Source organism: Drosophila suzukii, chromosome X, assembly GCF_043229965.1.
Source record: "Drosophila suzukii chromosome X, CBGP_Dsuzu_IsoJpt1.0, whole genome shotgun sequence".
In the NCBI taxonomy this organism is placed as follows: domain Eukaryota; kingdom Metazoa; phylum Arthropoda; class Insecta; order Diptera; family Drosophilidae; genus Drosophila; species Drosophila suzukii.
This window is the reverse complement of record NC_092084.1, coordinates 3,079,836-3,098,916: the sequence shown is the minus strand read 5'-3', so window position 1 is coordinate 3,098,916 and position 19,081 is coordinate 3,079,836. Positions and strand designations below refer to the sequence as shown.

At 43.6% G+C, this 19,081-nt stretch overlaps 2 protein-coding genes across 17 annotated transcripts; one reads left to right on the top strand and one right to left on the bottom strand.

Annotated features, from left to right (window-relative positions):
• Positions 1-1,219: 1,219 nt before the first annotated feature.
• On the top strand, positions 1,220-13,186 carry LOC108015211 (ral GTPase-activating protein subunit beta). 16 transcript variants are annotated; one of them, XM_036820950.3, is made up of 17 exons: positions 1,220-1,800; positions 2,690-2,909; positions 2,989-3,018; positions 3,193-3,591; positions 3,648-3,908; positions 4,233-4,781; positions 6,130-6,405; positions 7,284-7,424; positions 8,136-8,679; positions 8,744-8,973; positions 9,137-9,328; positions 9,665-9,805; positions 10,291-10,308; positions 10,702-11,256; positions 11,318-11,904; positions 11,969-12,822; positions 12,889-13,186. In XM_036820950.3, exons 1-17 carry the CDS (start codon positions 1,609-1,611, stop codon positions 13,001-13,003), a joined length of 5,304 nt encoding a protein of 1,767 aa, XP_036676845.3. In that variant the 5' UTR covers positions 1,220-1,608; the 3' UTR covers positions 13,004-13,186. The 16 variants fall into 16 exon arrangements, with proteins under 16 accessions (XP_036676845.3, XP_065724363.2, XP_065724365.2 ...); XM_065868291.2 differs by having other exon boundaries at positions 10,648-11,256; XM_065868293.2 differs by lacking the exon at positions 9,137-9,328 and having other exon boundaries at positions 10,648-11,256.
• A 1,820-nt stretch (positions 13,187-15,006) lies between these two features.
• On the bottom strand, positions 15,007-16,458 carry LOC108015086 (uncharacterized). The gene is made up of 2 exons (XM_036820861.3): positions 16,302-16,458; positions 15,007-16,227 (listed from the first exon to the last, which is right to left on the bottom strand). The coding sequence occupies exons 1-2, from the start codon at positions 16,305-16,307 to the stop codon at positions 15,196-15,198; spliced, it is 1,038 nt and encodes a 345-aa protein (XP_036676756.3). The 5' UTR covers positions 16,308-16,458; the 3' UTR covers positions 15,007-15,195.
• Between the last annotated feature and the right edge of the window lie 2,623 nt (positions 16,459-19,081).

The following is a 19,081-nucleotide window of genomic DNA, read 5'->3' as shown; positions in this document are numbered from 1 at the left end:
CGTTTAATTGTCTTGATATGGGTGCCATTATCATTGATATCCACCAGGCTTACCGCATGATCGAACAATGCGATTCGGAGTCATAACTTATTTGAGACGCCTTTCAAATCGCCAGAACAATGAGAACTTGTTTCCTGCGACAGGTGATGATCATCTCACCAGGCGAATTTCCGCACCTTTGATTAATTCTTGTGCAAATTGATTGCTTCATAAACGTAGTGGGCTTATTTTAGCAAAGGTGCGTGTGTTTCTATTTTGGCTAAACTTTATTTACGAGCCATTGTGCACGCCCTATTATGCTTTTGGTCCACCAAAAATTATGCAAATTTATTCAAGATCGTGCAAAGCTTCACCACCAAAAAATATAGTGTTTGCTTTTGCTATTTCTTTTTGGATTTTTGACATTCTTTTACCAATACTAGTATTTATTTATGTATGTAAATTGTATCTAGGCCTAATGTTTGTATAAAAATCCCCTATTTTCTTGTAAGCTACTGTTTATATTTACATTTTCCCAATGAGACCTTATTTGTATCAATGGATTTAAAATGTGTATTTGTTGTTAAAATAGAATGCCAGCTGAAATCTTTTTTTTATTTCGCATAGAATGAATAAGTTTTTAAATTATATTTTGTTCACTTTTTTTATTATAAATTTTATTGTTTTTGTTATTTTCATTTCCTGTTTTTTTGAGTCATTAAGTGATTGTACTCATGTTTTAAATACACAGTAGCTCGGCCTTACGTTTATTTTGAAATCTCTGAATTTCTTGAAGGTTGCTGCATTTATGATTTCCCAGTAAAACGTTGTTTTTATTAAAGGATTGGATAACACATTTAAACTTATTACAAAAAAAGTGGTCATCTTATAAAAAAAAACTTCAAAAATATTTTAAAATAAGAAATAATATGGAAACTTACATTTTTAAGTGATCTTACATTTGACATTCCAGTGACTCACTTGTTGACATCGATAACTCGGCCTATCGAACGTGTGGATGAGTTTAATGCGAGTACCTCATATAAAAATGTTTTTATTTCTAAGTACTGGGGATCGCTGATCATAACATTATTTTTAATGTAATTTCCTTAATTAATAAATTGCAGCACCAATACTAGTTATTTGTATTTATTTAGCACTTAGCTTACTTATATTTAATCGGATTGAGGAATACCCCTACTGCCCACCCGCAACCAAGCCCACGAACAGCTGTTTACATCGTGCCGTCTCCCTCGCACGCTTTTCGCTGTGCTGTGAATTTCTTCTTTTTTTTTGTGTGCTAAACAAATTGTTTAAACGAATTGCAGAAATAAGGGCCTTAATGGCGGTGTAATCGAATCGCAGTTGTAAACAAAAGGGGGCGGGCAGTGCGACATAAACATAAACATTGGGGATTCCATATTTGCAACATGAGAGCGACCAATCGCAGTCGCAGAGGCAACAACAACATGGCGCACCTGCAACAAAAGTCTTCATGTTGACGTCAACAAAGTGAAATCCGATCGAAAGAAAAGTGATAAAGAAGGGGGAGAAAAGGAGAGAGTGAAGAGCCGGATAGCCGGGTGAAGAGCAAACGTCGAGGAGGAGGAGGAGCCCCCGGAAGCCAGGATGTACTCCGAGTGGGCCTCGCTGTCCGCCCAAATCTCGGCCAACAGCTGCGGCGCCCAGTGCTTCAGCGTCCTCAACAAATTCCCCGCCTCCGCCGGACGCGAGGTGGTCGTCTCCGTGGTCAAGCAGCTGGGCACCAACCTCGGGATCACCCAGAACGCAGAGCCCAGCCACCTGGTCAAGGACGAGGAGGTGGGTGATCGTATAGTGGCCTCTAAAGGCGAGATAATTCATATCCTGTATTACTTGTTAGCTAAAAACTAGATATACCATCGTTACAATAGCATTTGGGGACAGATCACATTATATACCATCTTCAAAATATCACTTAACAAGTATATCATATTATATACCATCTAGAAAGCATAATATTCCTCATTTGTATGTTTTACCAACTAAACATTGGGTATTCTATCTTTAGAATATCAATTAAGTGACAGATCATATTTTTTAGCAAACAAATTTAAGGGTGGGGTCAAGAAATGACGATGAAAAAGTCTCCATGTACCAAACATACCTTATATATTCCGTACCTTGAGTCTTCACTAGGTATTCTATCTTAACAATATTAGGGACATATTATTATATACCATCAAAATATCATTAAATGGACATCATATAGATATAGCATATTATTCCTCATCTTGTATGTTTTACTTACTTAAAATTAGGTAGTTCATCTTTAAAGTGTCGTTTCAGAGATAGATCATATTATATATCAAATAAATTGAAGAAACTAAAGTTGAAATAGTGTCTATAGAGCTGATATTCCAACGTATTCAAAATTTAAAGGCCCAAAGAGCTTCCATCAAATGCATTTAATTGTGCAAATAATTGCTAGTGCGAGGCCAATTAATATTAACTCAATCTGAAAGCGAAATAAAATGGTTGTTTGTTTGTTTAATGTGGAAAAGGCTATTTATAGATAACTTAGATAGTACTCTGGGATATGCTAATGAAATTGCCTCCTGATAAGAGTTTTCTGAAGGAAAAACTTTGAAAATATGTAGTTAAAAGTAACACTTCAGGTCATAATACTAAGCCCAAAGACATCGGTATTAAAATTCCCACTTTACTCTAGGTAAAATGGTGCATGGACGTGATTTGCTTTGGACTCTCCCTCCCGCTGCAGGAGCACGAGACGATCAAGGACTGCGTGAACGTGTACTGCGAGTGGCTGACGGCCCTGCATCCGCAGCCCAGGATCAGTGTGCCCAAGCCGATCTGCGAGGACGCCAATCTCTATGCCCGCCAGATCATCAACCACTTCCACAACCTGTTTGTGCCGCGTCAGGGCGAAAGTGAGTACACATAGACCAAGGACCCTATGATCTATATGCTGCCCCCTGCCTCAGTATTAATCCCCCTCTAAATTTCAAGTCTTGCCATTTCTATACCAAACCACGCTTGGTAGGTTGCTCGAATTGTTGTTACTTGTGGAAAAATAATGCCTAATTTGACGAAATATCATCGTAAAATAAGATTACTTTGCATAAAGATATTGGGCAATGTTTTTCCCAAGACTATAAGGAACCCTTGAAACATTTCAACCCAAAAGTAAATGCTCTCCTTGATGACTTACAGGTGCCGACACCATTAAGCGGCAGGCAGTGCTCTGCCATCGGGTGCTGCGAACCCTCCAGCAGACTGCCCAGATATCGCAGCTGATGGACCGACAGACCTGGGACACGCTGCTCCTCTTCCTGCTGGCCATCAACGAGATCCTGCTGGCCCCGCCCACCGTCAAGGACGACGTGGGTGACCAGCTGTGCGAGCGGGTGCTCTCCGTGCTCTTCGAGGTCTGGCTGCTGGCCTGCGTGCGCAGCTTCCCCTCGCCCTCGATGTGGAAGACCCTGCAGGAATCGTGCGCCATGTGGCGACACCGCGTGGCCCTCGTGGACCAGTGGAACCGGGTGAATCTGGCCCTGACCGCTCGCCTGCTGGAGTTCAGCTATGGCCCTGCGTTTCCTCAGCTCAAAAATGGTGGGTTTGGCTTGGTGTCGCTAAAGAATACCCAATAATCCTTTAAACCCTTCCAGCCGACGAGGATGGCCAGCTGATACCAATTGGTATGTCAAACGACTGTGTGGCCCAAACCTGGTACCGCTTCCTGCGGATGATTGGCAATCCCACGGCCCTGTGCTCACCGCACATCATCAGCAAATCATCGCACTTTGTGCAGTGGGCCTTGACCCACGAAAAGGGCGCCGAGACGCATCAACATCCCTGCTTGCAACAGCTGCCGCAGATCTTCCTCAATGCCATGAAGGGCATATCCAGCCAGGTGGACGCGTTCCTGGGTAAGATTCTGGAAGAGATGGGTGTTGAATTCCCCTGGAAACCTGGTACTTCTGGAGCTGTTTTTTGGTCTAGAGTGTTAGTCTATTCATGTACCCCTAAATAGCCCTATAGAGAGTTCTTTTTAGTCCCAAAAACACAGCGAGTACCGGGTTTCACATAGTCGGCCAATCCGACTTGGCCTTTCTATCACCTCTAGATTTAGTTTTGTGGTAGGCTAGCTCAGTACTTCTCCATCTTCTCTTTGTTCGTTTGTTTATCTCTGGCTTTGCTAACCCCCAACAAATTGTATCTAAACCGAAAATGCTAAAATGCCTAAAAACCAGGCGTGTATCAGCCGCCGCCGCAGCAAACGGAGGGTGTGGTCACGAATCTGCTGGAAATCCGGCACTCGCTCAACGAGGCCACCTCCAGCACCCTGCAGCAGTTCATCCACTCGAGCAGTGCCACGAATATAGCTAATCACGGCCAGCAGAATCAGGCGAACCATCACCATCATCACCTCCACTATCCGCATTTGCACTTGCATGGTGCCGGTAGCTTTCTGCGGGACAACTTCATGAGCAACTCGGCCAGTTCCGCTCTAAACGCTATCATGGGTCACCATGGCAGCCATCATCAGCATCACCAGCAGCAGCAGCCGCAGCTCCAGATCAGCGCCTCGCCCACCAGCAGCCTGTCGGCGGCTGGAAGCTCCGCCGTGGGTAGCACGAGTGCCGGAGGCAGTCACTCCGCCGGAGTCGTGGGCAGCATCTCCTTCGGCACCGCCGAGTCGGCCAGCATGGGTCTCACCGCCTCTGCCACGCCCACGCCACCGCTGCAGCGACGCCTGGCCAAGAGCTTCAGCGTGGCCCCGACCATCACACAGCAGAAGGGTGCGACTCTCCACGGAGAATCTCTATTTGGAAACCACCGAATGTTGTAGTCTTTGTTGTCACACCAAATAATGTAGCGAAATTAACCTGGCAGATGGCTTGGGGTTATCCTAGTGATTTTAACATACCTATACAGATGAAAACTTGCTTTAAAATTGAGATTTTCTGTCCTGTTCTATATGTATGTACATTTTAGTGAAATTCTGGTAATATACTTTTAAAGTTCTTGAGAAAATACATAGGCAAACGTTTAAGCTTTCAGTCCTATCTAAAAGAAACTTACTGACTGAAATGTTTTTACAAAGTTCTTGAGAAAATATCTTTAAAAAAGTTAAGACCTTGAGATCCTTCTAAAAGTAGCATACTGTCTGAAAATAAAAATCTTAAGATACTTAGATAAAAGTGTTTTCTTAAGAAATAAAATATATTACAGAACATATATCTCCTAAGAACTGTTTTAGATACTTAAAGGATCCGTTTTCCCATCCGCAAGTTAAATATTCCTTAAGAGTTGTTCAAAGTTAGGACTTTTAAAAAAGCTCACATTGAGATACTTGGATCCTTCAAGTTTTCCCATCCGTATGTTGAACCAAAAGTAGGTATTCTACCTTGTTCACGCCAAAAGGGTGTTTAATTTCTGGACGTATGCATATTTTGAGTTTAAAGTCTACTTTTAGTTTCAAGCGATTTATATGTATGAATTTGAAACTATCAAATAGGCCTATCTTCTTGTGATCTGTGGCTTTAAAGACTTACCCACAAATGTAAGATGTAAACAAAGGTTTTTTTTATGGTATGTCAGGAAACCCAGTAGAACAGACCATCTGCCAAGGGAATCTGAGCTTCGGTGCACCGGAGACAACCATTTGTTCCTGTTTTTTTTTCCATGGCGTGCTTCTGAATTGACTTGACTTGGTTTGTTTTTGCTTGCCTAGATGTTGTTTGCCTTGATCCATCGCCACATTTCTCCCAGCCAAGTTCGCACTCACGAGTTTTGCATTTTAGCCTTTTTCTGTTTCTGTTTCTTTTGTTTTATTTTCTTTGGCATTTACTTAGCTTTTTTGTATAATTTGTTCCGTAGCATGAGTGGAATAATCTCGGTGTAATTGCCCGGCGCGGATGAGTCGGGCCGAGTAACTGTTGCCACTTTCCACCGCCGGATTATGCATTGTAATTTATCTACCAACGCCCACAATTATATAGCATGCTCCCTTTGTATCTGTATCTCGCGCTCCGCATATCTGTATCTAATTTCTCTAACAATTTCTCACACTTGCTCTGCTCTGCTCCACTCACCCAACGCCTCCAACGCCCCCAAATCCCCACCACCACCATCTCCACATCGCAGGCTTGAGCAAGACCTCGCTTATTGGCCTCACCGGCGGCGGAGCACGCAACGCGATCAGCAGCAGCAGCGGCACCACCACCTCCAGCACCACCAGCGGTGCCCCCGCCTCCTCGACGGTCGCCATCGGTGGCTCTGGCGGCGGAGCGGGAACCGCCGCCGGCCCGGGAATCCCCGGCAGCACGGGAACGGGCGCGGGGGGCGGATCCGCTCCAACTCCGGCGCCCACAACACCCACGTCCACGTCGGGTCCGCCGTCGGCGAGCAGCAGCATCAACTGTAAGTCCACTGGGGAATCATGGTATCTGATCTTGGCTCGAAAAAAGTGTTTTCTACCTTGAGTGACTACTCTAAATTATTTTTAAAAATCATTAAATAGAAAATGTTAGAAAGGACTTTAGTTTGTTAGTTTTCCTATGTTTTTTAACCAGGTAGCGTAATCTTTCTAAGTGATATACACAATTTAATTTAATTTCTAGAGTATCTCTTTAAAGTCGAATAATTTTTTTTATACTTAATAGTATAGTATAGTAGTATCTAATAGTATAAGATAATACCTCACAAAATAAGTAGTGCGACATTGAGCGAAACAAATCAACAAATCAAACAAATCAAATTATTACTAATTGAAACTTGAGAAAATAATTATTAAATTGTCATTTATTTTTCTCTTAATCATCAAATTAAAAAATAGTCGGTGAACTTTGTAATTATAATTTTGTGATTTATTTTGTTTAATCATTAAACATAAACATCATTTTTAGCTTTTCAAATGAATTTATTTTGTTAAACTATTCTTAAATCTTTGTATTACTGGTTTTAAGTCACGGTTGGCAAGCGCTTTAGATATATTTAAAAATGAAAGAACTTATTTTTTGACCCTTATACAGCTCTAATTTTCAAACTCTTTCAAATCACTTTTGAGCCAAGATCAAGCTGGTTTTTGTAGTCCAAAGTTAGACGATTTAAGCCATCTTCGGATGGTTATATTCCAACTAATTGGATCTATTGTCTTGTGTGTGCTGTGTGTGAACCGTTTGTGAGCTTCTCTCGCGCCGCCTAACAATCTAACAGATGTTTTAACCGCCCCCCATTGCCGTGGTTGCCTCTCTGTCTAACACCATCTGCCCTCTCTCTCGCTCTCCCCGCGATCGCAGCTCTGCCGCTGACTTCTATGGGAGCGGGCGTCGAGCTGGCCGTGGCCAGGCCCAAGTGCAACAGCATTCTCCACGTATTCCACGAGTGGCTCTTCGAGGCGGCGCACATCGGCGGCGACACTTGGCGGCAGAACCGCAAGAGTAAGTTCCGTAATATATTTTTTTAAAGAAGAGAATTGTATTGCTAGAAAGTCCATAAACTAATTTTTAACTAGTTACAAATCTGAGTTTTTAAAGATACATATTTAAAGTATGGTTTAAAAGCTTGATTTGGAAAGATATTTTAACTAGGTAAAAGTTACAAAAAATGGTATTGGTATAAGATCTCCATATGTTAATATTAAAATATTTAAAAATCTTAATTTATAAAAGAGTTTACCTATCCAAACAATAAAACGAGTAGTTTTGGTAGAGGGTCTGTGAACTAATCAAACTAAAGCTAAATTTGAAAAATCACCTTATGCAATTTTTGTAAAACACCTTGATTTGGAAAGATGTTTTAACTAGTTAAATGAACATTTATAAAGTCACAGTTTTGAAAAGATATTTTAAGTAGTTAAAATTAAAAAAAATTGTACTTTTAGAAAGTCTATAGAGTCATTTTGAAAGTTCAAGTTAAAAAGCCAATTTTCGAACATTTTTAAGGTATTAAAAACTAGGAAATATTTAAAATAATTGTTTAGCTCTTTAAAAATAAATAAATGAATATAAATATAAATATTAATTTATTTAAATATGTTTGCTTTGTTTATAATATTTATACATTTCTAATTGTAATATATCTACAATATTACGATTTTTAAATTACAATTATAATATGTTCCCCATCTTTTTTTCTCCCCCTAAAACCAGAGCAAGCATGCGAGGCCAGTAAGCGGCCGTCGTCGATGATCATGGAGCACCGCAAGGGATCGATTTCGCTGTCCCAGCCGAACTCCCTGAACGACCCGCAGTCGCTGCCGCCCACGCTGACCATCGACAAGTACGAGTCCGGCCGGGCGGAGGCCATTGGGACGTTGTGCAAGATCTTCTGCGCCAAGAAGACGGGCGAGGAGATCCTGCCCGTCTACCTGGCGCGCTTCTACATGGCGCTGCAGCAGTGCCTGAAGATCACTGAGTCGCGAGAGTGCGACGAGACGCTGGCCAGCATACTGCTTCACTCGAGCGACCTCTTCCGCCTGGACCTGGACGGGATCAATGTGCTGCTGCCGGGCTTCATTGCCGCCCTGGAGATCGTGCTGCCCGACAAGGACCTCAAGCTGAAGACCCAGTCGATGGTCTTTAATCGCACCGAGCTGCGCCGCTCGGCCATCAACATCCTGCTGTCCATCATGGTGCTGCCCCTGCACTACCAGACGCTTCCCATCCGGGATCTCACCAGCGAGACGAGCGAGAAGTAAGTGGGGAAGCTGGTGGCATCCGTTACACAGAAGCTAATGCTTTGGATTGTACTTTCCCAGAATGTTCACCTTCATTCAGCTGAAGTCGCGGCTCATGAACATCCTGATGAATGCCCTGCAGGTGGAGACGGATGCCCAAAACACGCACATGCTCCTGGGCGGCCTGCTGCTCTGCGTCCAGGATGCCGTCACCTTCGAGGAGACGGAACTGGGCGGCGGCGTTAATCCCACCAGTATCTCGCACAACTCCAGTGGTTTACAGCACCACGAGGCCAATCTGCTGAGTTCCGGTTAGTTTCTGCAGCTCCAAGGGTATCCCTCTCTCTCTATCTCACTTGATCTCATTCCATTTTGATTTGTTTGTTTGGATTTTGTTGATTTTTTAATTGCCCTTGTTTTTATTCGCATTTCCTTTTGGCGTTTTTGTGTTTTTTGTGGGCCGATGATGATCAGCGTGCTCGGAGCGTTCCGCCTCGCTGGTCAGCGCTGGCACGGCCAGCTTGGGCGGCCAGACGACGACCACCATGGGAGCGGGATCGGGCTCCATCCGCGACACCGCCTCCGCCCACGACTACCCCAGCCTGACCATTTCCGATGACATGTCATTCGAGTTCGGCCAGGAGCTGGAGGGGGTGACCACCTATGGTAATCTTTATGTTCTTTATTTTTTAATATGTACCTATTTTAGGAGTTCAATTACTTGCATTTTTAGTAAGTTTACTTCGATCTTTTATTAAGTTTTATATACTTTTTTTAAAGGCATGATTTTAGCATAAGAACATTTAATTTTTTAATCTATGAAGTTTTTAAGAATACTTAATTCTTTTTATCATGATAAGAGTTATATTTTTCTACTATAAAATGGAACTATTATGATAAGCTCTTGTCAAAGATTTGACAGGAACTAAAACTAAACAAAATTTTTTATCATAAGTCATTCAATTTTGAATCATGATATTCACGTTAATAACAATTTTCCAGACAATGCCCATGCCCTGTTTGTGCGCGCCACGTATTTGGTGTGTCATCGCCTGATCTCGTCGTGGAAGACGGATCTGAATGTTTCGCTGGCCGCCTTGGAGTTGCTATCTGGTTTGGCCAGGTTGCATATCCGGGAAACAGGTAGAGTGTGCTTCTCCTGAATTTGCATGTGATTTTGGTGTACATATGCTCCTGCAAAGGCGTTTTCAGGGATTTTGAGATACGAAAATGTCCATATTAACTCATTATATATTTGTCATTAACACAAAATTCCTTAAACAAGGATGACACAAAATCTACAAACGATTTAAGATCCAATATCTAATTTAACCCATGGCTAGAAGTCTTACATTTTTAATGATATCTCGGAAAAGACCTGTTTTAGGGGTTCTCCAAGATTTTGAAAACTTTGCAAGGGCATTTTTGGCTTCGGTCTTATCGAGGCAGCACTTTCTTTCCCGATTTATAATGTCGTTTGTTTTCTGTCCACCTCTGTTTGTTTATTTTCGAACTGTTGCCATGTGCGTATTCTTTAAATGTTAAACCCCGGTGTACAAATATCCACCTCCACCCCACGAACCTTTACCCTTAACCCCTAACCCCTAACTGTTTGCTTTACTGTGCAGCCAGGAAATTTACAAATGGTAATTGATTGACGAAGCCAACTAACCTAACTAACGCCACTTTCTTCTGTCTTTCTTTCTTTCTTTTTTTTGATGCGTTTCTTTTTCTAACCGCCATCGAACCCGCACCACCACCACTGCACCACATCCCGAATAAAACAAAACCCCATCATAATATGACCCACATCATCCGCCACCTCATCGCCATCCATCGAACCACGATGATTGCAATTTGTTTCCATATATATTATGCATATATGTATATTTGATTTGCATCTCCAACCGATAACGAATGTATATAACCCACCCAAACCACCAAATAAACCAACACCCAACCACTCATTCAAACCGCCCTCGTAGACACCTTAGTGAAAATATACGAAGCTAGTCAGAATCTAACGATAATCTCCTCAGACGCTCTAGAGTGCAAGCGGGCCGTGAAGTGGATCTGCGACTACATATGCTACCAGTGCTCCCGTCCGCCGCCGGCGCACAGCAAGGATCTGCACAGCACCATTGTGGCGGCCTTCCAGTGCACCGCCGCCTGGCTGATGCAGCATCCCTATCTGCTGCAGGACAAGGATTGCCTTCAAACGGTGCTCGAGGTGGTGGAGCTGGGCATTTCGGGGACGAAGAGCCAGAGCAAGGGCACCGACATACCCAAGTTCAAGGACGAAAAGGAGCTGAAGCCCGCCTCGATGAGGGTGCGAGATGCGGCCGAGAATCTGCTCACCATAATCCTGGAGCAGGTGGGCTACTTCCCCAGCGAGTGCGGCCCGGAGTCGATATCCTCGCTGCTGGACGAGCTGGCCCTCATGAAGCACTGCAACTCCATGGTGCCGGCGGCGGCGGCCAGCAGTGAGCAGGCCATTGCCAAGTTCAAGTACTTTGTCACCGAGAACTCCACCATACTGGCGCTGCTCGAGGAGCCGCTGGGTAATGACCAGGATCCGCAGCCCACAGTGACCTGTACGCTACCAACTTGCTTCATCTCCTTCGCCTTACTGATGGTTATCCCCCTTTTTTCTAGTGCTCATCCGTGGCCCCTTTGGCCGACATGCCTGGACCATGCAGTTGCGCCACCTGCCACGCAGCAAATCCGGCATTAAGTACCACGCCGTGAACCCCGGACGACCCATACCCATGAACGATGTGACCCAGCGGCCGGAGTGCGAGCAGAAGAACTTTCCAGACGGCGTGGACAAGGTGCAGCCCTGCGTGGCGGACTACTCCATACCCACCATCGAGCAAATGCGCGAGCAATACGGCACGGCGAGCATTCGGGAGCTGGAGTCGATGCTGGAGAACCAGAGCATCCACGAGAAACTGGCCTGGGCGGAGGCGGACACCAGCGCGGACAGTTTGTCGCACGCCCAGGAATGCGTGCCGCCGGCGGTGTGCCACGAGTTCCATGCGGCCCGTCTCTTCCTCTCGCACTTCGGATTCCTGGGATTCGAGACGCGGAATCCGCACAATCCGGCCGAGGCGCTGGGCAATCCGCCACAGCGACCGCTCATCGTGCTGGACACCAAGTCCACGGCCTTCGCCGCCGATCTGGATCGTCTGGACAAGCTGAGTGCGAGGACCCACGATACCGTCTATGTGTTCTACGTGAAGGTGACTTAACAAGTCTGGAAAAATAGAAATATATGTATTTAACCAATGTAACCAATCTTTGCAGAGTGGTCAAACGAGTGCCCAGCAGATTATCGGCAACATGGCCGAGGAGCAGGCAGCCAACCACGATCCGCACTTTGCCAGCATGCTGCAGACACTGGGCTGGCCGGTCCAGGTGTCGGAGCACTCCGGCTGGACGGGCTTTGCGCACAACTCTTGGTCCCTCAAGGGAACGCCAGAGGAGCAGCAGCAGCTGAAGTCCACTGCCAACGAACTACTGAACTACAATGGCTCGCAGCGGGTGCTCTACTGGGCGGATGTGTGCTCGGAAATCGCGTTCGTGGTGCCAACGACGTGGAATCTGCGCTACAATAGCGACACTGGCGATGGCGGGAGCATCTCGAGCACGGATCAAATGATTGGTCCCAGCAATGTGTGGGCACGCGGCGAGACAGCCGGCGATGGTGCGGCTGGGCTGGCCAAATCGAAGTCAAGGAATCTCAGCCTGGAGCTCGACACGAGCCGGCGGGACGCCAAGGAGCCAGTGCCGCCGACGCGGCGGAAGGGAAATGTGACGAAGCCCACACTGTTGGCCCAGGCGCCGGCCAAGATCTTTCTGGTGTGGCTCGAGAGCTACGAGGACTACCTGAACTTTCCCCTGGAGGATGTGCTGGCCTACACGCGCACCGGCGAGGAGCTGCACACGCTGCAGCTGCCCCGTGCGGCGGACTGTCACGTGATCTTCGTGCACTCGCTGCTCTCCGGCCTGCTGAGGGTGAAGCTGCAGGGTCCGCCGGGCAGGATGAGCTTCGCCACGCCCCTGGTCGATGGCATGGTGCTGAGCCGGCGGGTCGTCGGCAATCTGGTGCGCCAAACGGCACTGAACATATCACGTCGCCGGCGTCTGGACAATGACAAGTAGGGCATACCTCTAATCTGCATATATACCTAAAACCTAACTAAACTACCCGTATTTTGTTTTAGTTACCAACCGCCGCATGTGCGACGACGACTCAAGGTGCAGGACATTGTCCAGAAGTACAAAATGGATCTGAGCGAGGCCGAGCTGCTGGGCCACCTCTTCCAGCGTGCAATTTAGCCGGCCTTCGAAAGTATTATCGTGGTCCTTTGTCTCTGTCTGTATTAACGTGTGCTTAACTAAAACCCCACAAACTGATTCGTAATCGGTGTCCACTGAGTGTTACCCGAGGGAAAATCGTATGCTAATTATTATTTTTGCTAATAAATCTAATTATACTTTGTAAAAGTATTTGTAATATTACATGCCCTGCGTTTTTCGCCTGGTTTTTTGGGCACTCCGCTCAAGCTGTAAAGTGAAAACAAAAGTTATGGGTCTGGGTCCATGTGTATTCACATAATTGGCAGCCACATCCGAAATCAATTTGGCCCACAGCAAGTGGCCAGAAATTGGGGATGATCGCGTGAGGAGAAGGTGAAAGTGACCAGTCGTGAGAGCTTTTGGATTTTAATATAGTTTCTTAAAGTTTTTAATTTTGTATAAGGTTATCAGATATCCAGTATTTTGAGATTTAGCAGTTCAACCACAAATCCGATTCACAGATCTTAAAATAAATACCTTTTTTCGATATATTAAAAAAAAATATAGAAAAGAAATATAAGTAAAATGTATGAAAAGAACAAATACAAAAACTAATGTGCTTAAAATACATACAAATTAAACCAATAAAAAAGCATCATAAGGGCTTGCATCATGATTTTCTTGATTTCAGATTTTAGTCAAAAAAAATCTTTTTTTTTGGGTTTTTCAATCGTGGCTCAGCCAAATCTAGGAGTATAGCTACAGGACCGACTGTTTTGGACAGCTTGCTTCCTCTGCTAACGATCTGCATCGTTTTTGGGAAAAATTATTTTTTGAACAATTTTCGCATTTTTTAAGGGTGTCCACATGTTCTTTTTTGATTTCAGATTTTAGCCAAAAAAAAAATCTTTTTTCTTGGGTTTTTCAATCGTAGCTCAGCCAAATCAAGGATTATAGCTGCAGGACCGACTGTTTTGGACAGCTTGCTTCCTCTGCTAACGATCTGCATCGCTTTTAGGAAAATTTATTTTTTGACCAATTTTCGCATTTTTTTTATTTCAGATTTTAGTCAAATTTCTAAAATTCAGAGGGAATACTTTTTTGAGTGTATAAATAGAACTTGTATGTTAATTAAGTAAAGTCAAACAATTTTAATGGAGTCAGCAAAATTAATTGATCTCAAATAAATAAACCGTACTTTAACTAATTGAAGAGCTCTTAAAATGGATCAATAATTTGGGATGTTTTATAACTGAAATATATATTTGCATATACAACTCGAATGTGATCTTATTTTAAATACTCGTGAGTGAATGATATTGTTTCACGCATTCATCTCTTTTGATTCGCAGCATCTTGGTAATTTCACCTTTGACTCGGGAGTCGGAACTGGAAATTGGGTCCGGTGATTGGAATTCGGAGATCGGAGATCAGCCATTTGGACACATATGGGGCCAGCATTTCGCAACGCCTCTGAGGGGCGATCAATTCGAAACCAAACTGTTGCCGGCCGAGGGCCATCTCGTCATCCCATCCACAATGAAAGTTGTGATGTAATCGCATAACACGTTACAAATTTGTGGCTCGTTTTGCATATGTTTGGGCCATTTATTTATTAACAAATAATACAAGTTAATGATGAAGTGGCCGATGCTCTTGGCTTTTCTTGTCATTTTCTCAGCCTTGAAAAAGAAATTGGGTAAGCACCATGATGGACCTCGCCGATTTTTAATTCATCTATTTCCCAAGTCAGTTGTAAAGTATTTATATTATTTAATAATATTGTTTAATAAACAATTAAACTGTCTGGAAATAATTATATATAATGGTTTCAAAAGAAACATAAATGGTTTGCTATGATTAAGCTTTCGTTTGGAAATAATTATGGGAAAATACTGCTGAAGGCAACACAAACTTGAACTTGAGTTGTGTTCATTAATTAATTTTAGTTAGTTATGAATGGGATTTTATCTTTGGAATTTTATAATTTTTGTCAAACTGTTTTTGGTAAACTATACACCTTGCAAATAAAACACTTCAAATTGGTTCAAATTGTTTATTAACAAATAATTTAGGTTAACAATGATGGATGTTTTGTTTATCTGATTTTTTGATAATGACTGTGAAGAATTAGCCTAGGAAAAAAAATACATAACGATAGAATAGAGGATAGCGAAAAAAAAAAAATTCATTTGGTCTAACTAACTAGGCGGGCAGTGGATGCAGTGCATCTACCAGGCGGAGGGTGGACCACCGCTACTCCAGCCGCCGGCAGAAGCGCTTCCTCCGCCGGAACTCCAGCCACCGGATGGGGCACCACCGCCTCCCCCCGAACTCCAGCCTCCCTTGGAGCCACCAGCACCCAGGGACTGCTGTTGCTGCTCCTGGACACGCATCACCTTCAGGGTGCCGCGCTGCACCACATGGCCGCTCTTGAAGTAGTCACCCTGCGCCTGGTCAGCCTTCAGGACGATGGCCTTGCCCTTGGAGCCGTAGGTGTTGATCAGCTGGCTGTTGATGGCAGCCACATCGGAGGATCCACCACCGCCGAAGCCACTGCCGCCAAAGGAGTCCTCCTGCAGCACCAGCTGGAGGATCTGCGGCAGAATGGAGTTGAACTGCTGGGCATCGAAGGATGCGGCTCCCCCGTAGCCATGTCCCGAGGCATACGACTGGCCATAGGAGTGTCCATGGCCGTAGGAGTAGCCACTGGAGCCGCTCGAGGCATGATAGGCAGTGGGAGCCGGAGCAGGAGCAGGAATCGAAATGGGAATGGGAACGAGAGCAGGAGCTGGTGCCGGGGCCTGTTCGATGATCTTGAAGATCTGGGCCTGCTGACCGCCATGAGAGCCATGCTCGTGGCCATACGAGTGACCACTGGCATAGCCATGACCATGACCATGCCCATGATCCGAGGAAACAATGCCTCCGGCTGATCCTCCAGCGTTGCTGTAGCCCTGGCCCTCCTGCAGAATGACCTTGATGATCTGCGAGGAGCCACCGTGTCCATGTCCATGTCCACCGCCGCCATGTCCCTGGGCATAACCATGTCCCTGGGCATAACCATGTCCCTGGGCATGTTCATAACCATGACCTCCGCCATGACCTCCACCATGACCTCCGCCTCCTCCCGAACTGGGCGTGGCTATCACATTATAGGTGATCTTGCTCCCGCCTCCTCCTCCTCCACCACCACTGCCTCCCAAAAAGGAGAGGAAAGTGGCATTGCAGGCGCAGATGGTGGCCAACAGGCAGATGAAGACCTAGTTTTCAAGGTAATCCGTTTAGCACATATCCAGCTGGTAATCCACATACGGTAGGGATTCCCCCAACTCACCTTCATTTCGGCGTTGATCTTGGTTTTGAATTGAGTTGAAAGGTGGAATCAAAGACGACACCTGTGCGTCGAACTGTTCCCGGCTAGCGAATGATGCCACTCTCCAGACAACCCAACGTTTTTATACAAGAGTTCCGCCGGAGATCCGCCAAGCACAACCGTTAGACGCGGCTGTGGCCCGTGACGTCAGCGGCGGAGAGCCATCGATGTGGAGTCATCATCACCTGCCGAAAACCATGCTGCTCTTGTAACTCACCTGAGATATCAATGGGACGGTACAGGGTGTTCGTTATGGGTGGGTTTCTTTTTGAAGGAAATTTACATTCCTCATAAGGAAGAAAACGGGATACAAGTCCCATCTTTAGTTAACAAATAAGATCAAACCTTTTACTTCTTAAATGGAATAGGTAACCCAGTTTATCCCTTATTATCTCAAACAAAAAAATTGCCTAAAATAAATGATATGCTAAGATACTGACATTTAGAAATCGGATTACAAATGTTTAAAATATAAGTTCTGGAAGGGCAGCTATAGTTCTACTTTCTATACAGCTATAACTTATTTGAAACATAATTTATCATGATAGCATCTATAGATCAGCTTTCTAAGCTGAATTTTAAGCTGAATCATCGAAATTTGAGAGATAATAACCCATAGTAATGACTAAAAAGCACCCTGTTTGCCATCTATTTCTTCAACTGCCCAAATCACAAGCAACGAAAACAAAAACAAATCAGTAACAGTAACAGTAACAAAATAACAATAACAATAGCAATAACAAACTCAAGCGGATAACACTATTTAACCAGTTGAAGCTTAAGCAGATGCGCTTCCCGGGACGAGGTGCGTCGTAGGTCAAGTCACCGCAACAAACTGACCGGCTTTTTGCATACGATTATCGATTTGAACGGTTCGCTGCTTACACTGAAAATAAAAGCCTAACATAGATAGCGCAAATTTTAATATAAGCCCCTCCGAAACGATCACAACAATCAGTTCACATGGATTATTGTTATCAACAATGAGATGAAAATTAATATTTCTATCAAGATTAAATCTGTTGAATTTTTGAGACTGATGAAGTATGTACAGTTATACAAATTGAATAACATTTAATAACATTTGGATTGCTTTTTAAATATAGGGATCAGAATTTATTTGAGTTCATAAGGATTATTTAAGAATTCAAATCAGTTAAGACAATGATTATTAATATTTTTCTCGTGATTACTTTTACTGTAGTTGTGCTATTTTATAGGAATCATTTTTATTTTTCTTAATTTTTATTAATTTTTTAAGCTTTGACTTTTGTGTTATGTTGTCCAAAAATTAAGCAGACCAGCAAATGGAGTGCGCACACCTTTTCTCCCAGTGTAAGTGCTTGTATTGCAACAGAAATTTTGGGCTGGGAAGGGCCAGCGGTAGTGATCGTGGATTGGCATCTCGGAATCCCAGGCAGCCGGATTATTATATCATGCAACATCGTTTTCAAATTTGTTAATTTTCTGTGCATTTTTGTATAAATTATTTAATGCGGGCTGTTGCGCATGCGCAGCCCACAAATACATGAGCCATCTCTTTTCCCCTCGATCTCTCGGTTTTCTGATGACCCGTTACCAGCACGTTTTTCGCTTTTAGTTTCAGTTTCGCTTAAGTAGGTAAAGAGGAAACAAATATCTAAATTACAGTCCAACTTCTGAAGATCAAACGAAATTAATGGACCCCTATGGTCCTAATTGATGCTTACAAACATATTTGGGCCATTAAAACTGCAAGTTTGTAATCGTACAACAAAGAAATGATACATATTTTAAAGGGCAATAAATGTTTATTGCCAATAACCTGAATGCGCAATCTATTTAATAAAGATAATGCCTTTAACATTTGGGATTACAATATTGATACTGATATAATATTATAGAGTGGTTTTGAAAGATAAATAGGCTGTATTATCAGATCCATTTCAGTTATAGTTCTAAATTTCCTAAAGCTACATAAATGATTGTTTGAGTTAGTGACGTTTCACTGTGCATTTTGAGGCGATTGGACTTTTATCACCTCGCTGTTGTTGTTTTTACAGTGGGGCGTCAAAGCATCTTGTGTTGGGGCAGGCCGGGTTCCCAGGTCCGGAGATCTCTGGATGGTAATCGGAATCGGAATCACCATAATGCGGCTGATTTGACGTGGTGTGTGCAAATAGTGGCCAACTGATCAATGGGCAGAGCCGCGTGGCCCGGAATCGGCTTATGCAACTAAAAAATGTGGCTTAAGATATGTCACATCTATTTAAATGTGTCGACTGAAATGTTTTTTGACCAAAATGCCCCAGGCTATAGATTTTCACATGCCAACGCGCTGTGATGACAGAGCAACGCAGAATTTGTAATTTGGATTAACTTTTATTTATTTTGTGGTTAAAAGAATATTACATAAACTAAGCAAGTTTTTTAAAAAAAAAGTATTGGATTGTATAGATAGGTATGGGAACATAATTTATTAATTGCAACTTAGTAAGTAACTAAATCAAACATTAAATTGTATAATGCAGATTAAAAGGTAATTAGACCCCTATATCTTTGAGGTATGCCACTTTGAAATCGGGATCATATTGGTCAAGTTATGGACTCTGGAAGACAAATTTTGGGTCACCTTTTGGCAAACCTACAGAAACTTAGAAAAAGCAATCAAAAAAATTGGTCAAAATACTGACATACGTTTACAATTCTATGTTGGTAATCAAGATACAAACTTTAAGGGGCAAGCTACCTTAAAATCGGAA

Coding starts and splice junctions, on each gene's coding strand:
- LOC108015211 (XM_065868291.2), top strand. CDS start 1,609: ATGTACTCCGAGTGGGCCTCGCTGTCCGCCCAAATCTCGGCCAACAGC. Junction 8,680..8,743: donor ACCAGCGAGACGAGCGAGAA/GTAAGTGGGGAA, acceptor GTACTTTCCCAG/AATGTTCACCTTCATTCAGC. Junction 11,257..11,317: donor TCCGCAGCCCACAGTGACCT/GTACGCTACCAA, acceptor CCTTTTTTCTAG/TGCTCATCCGTGGCCCCTTT.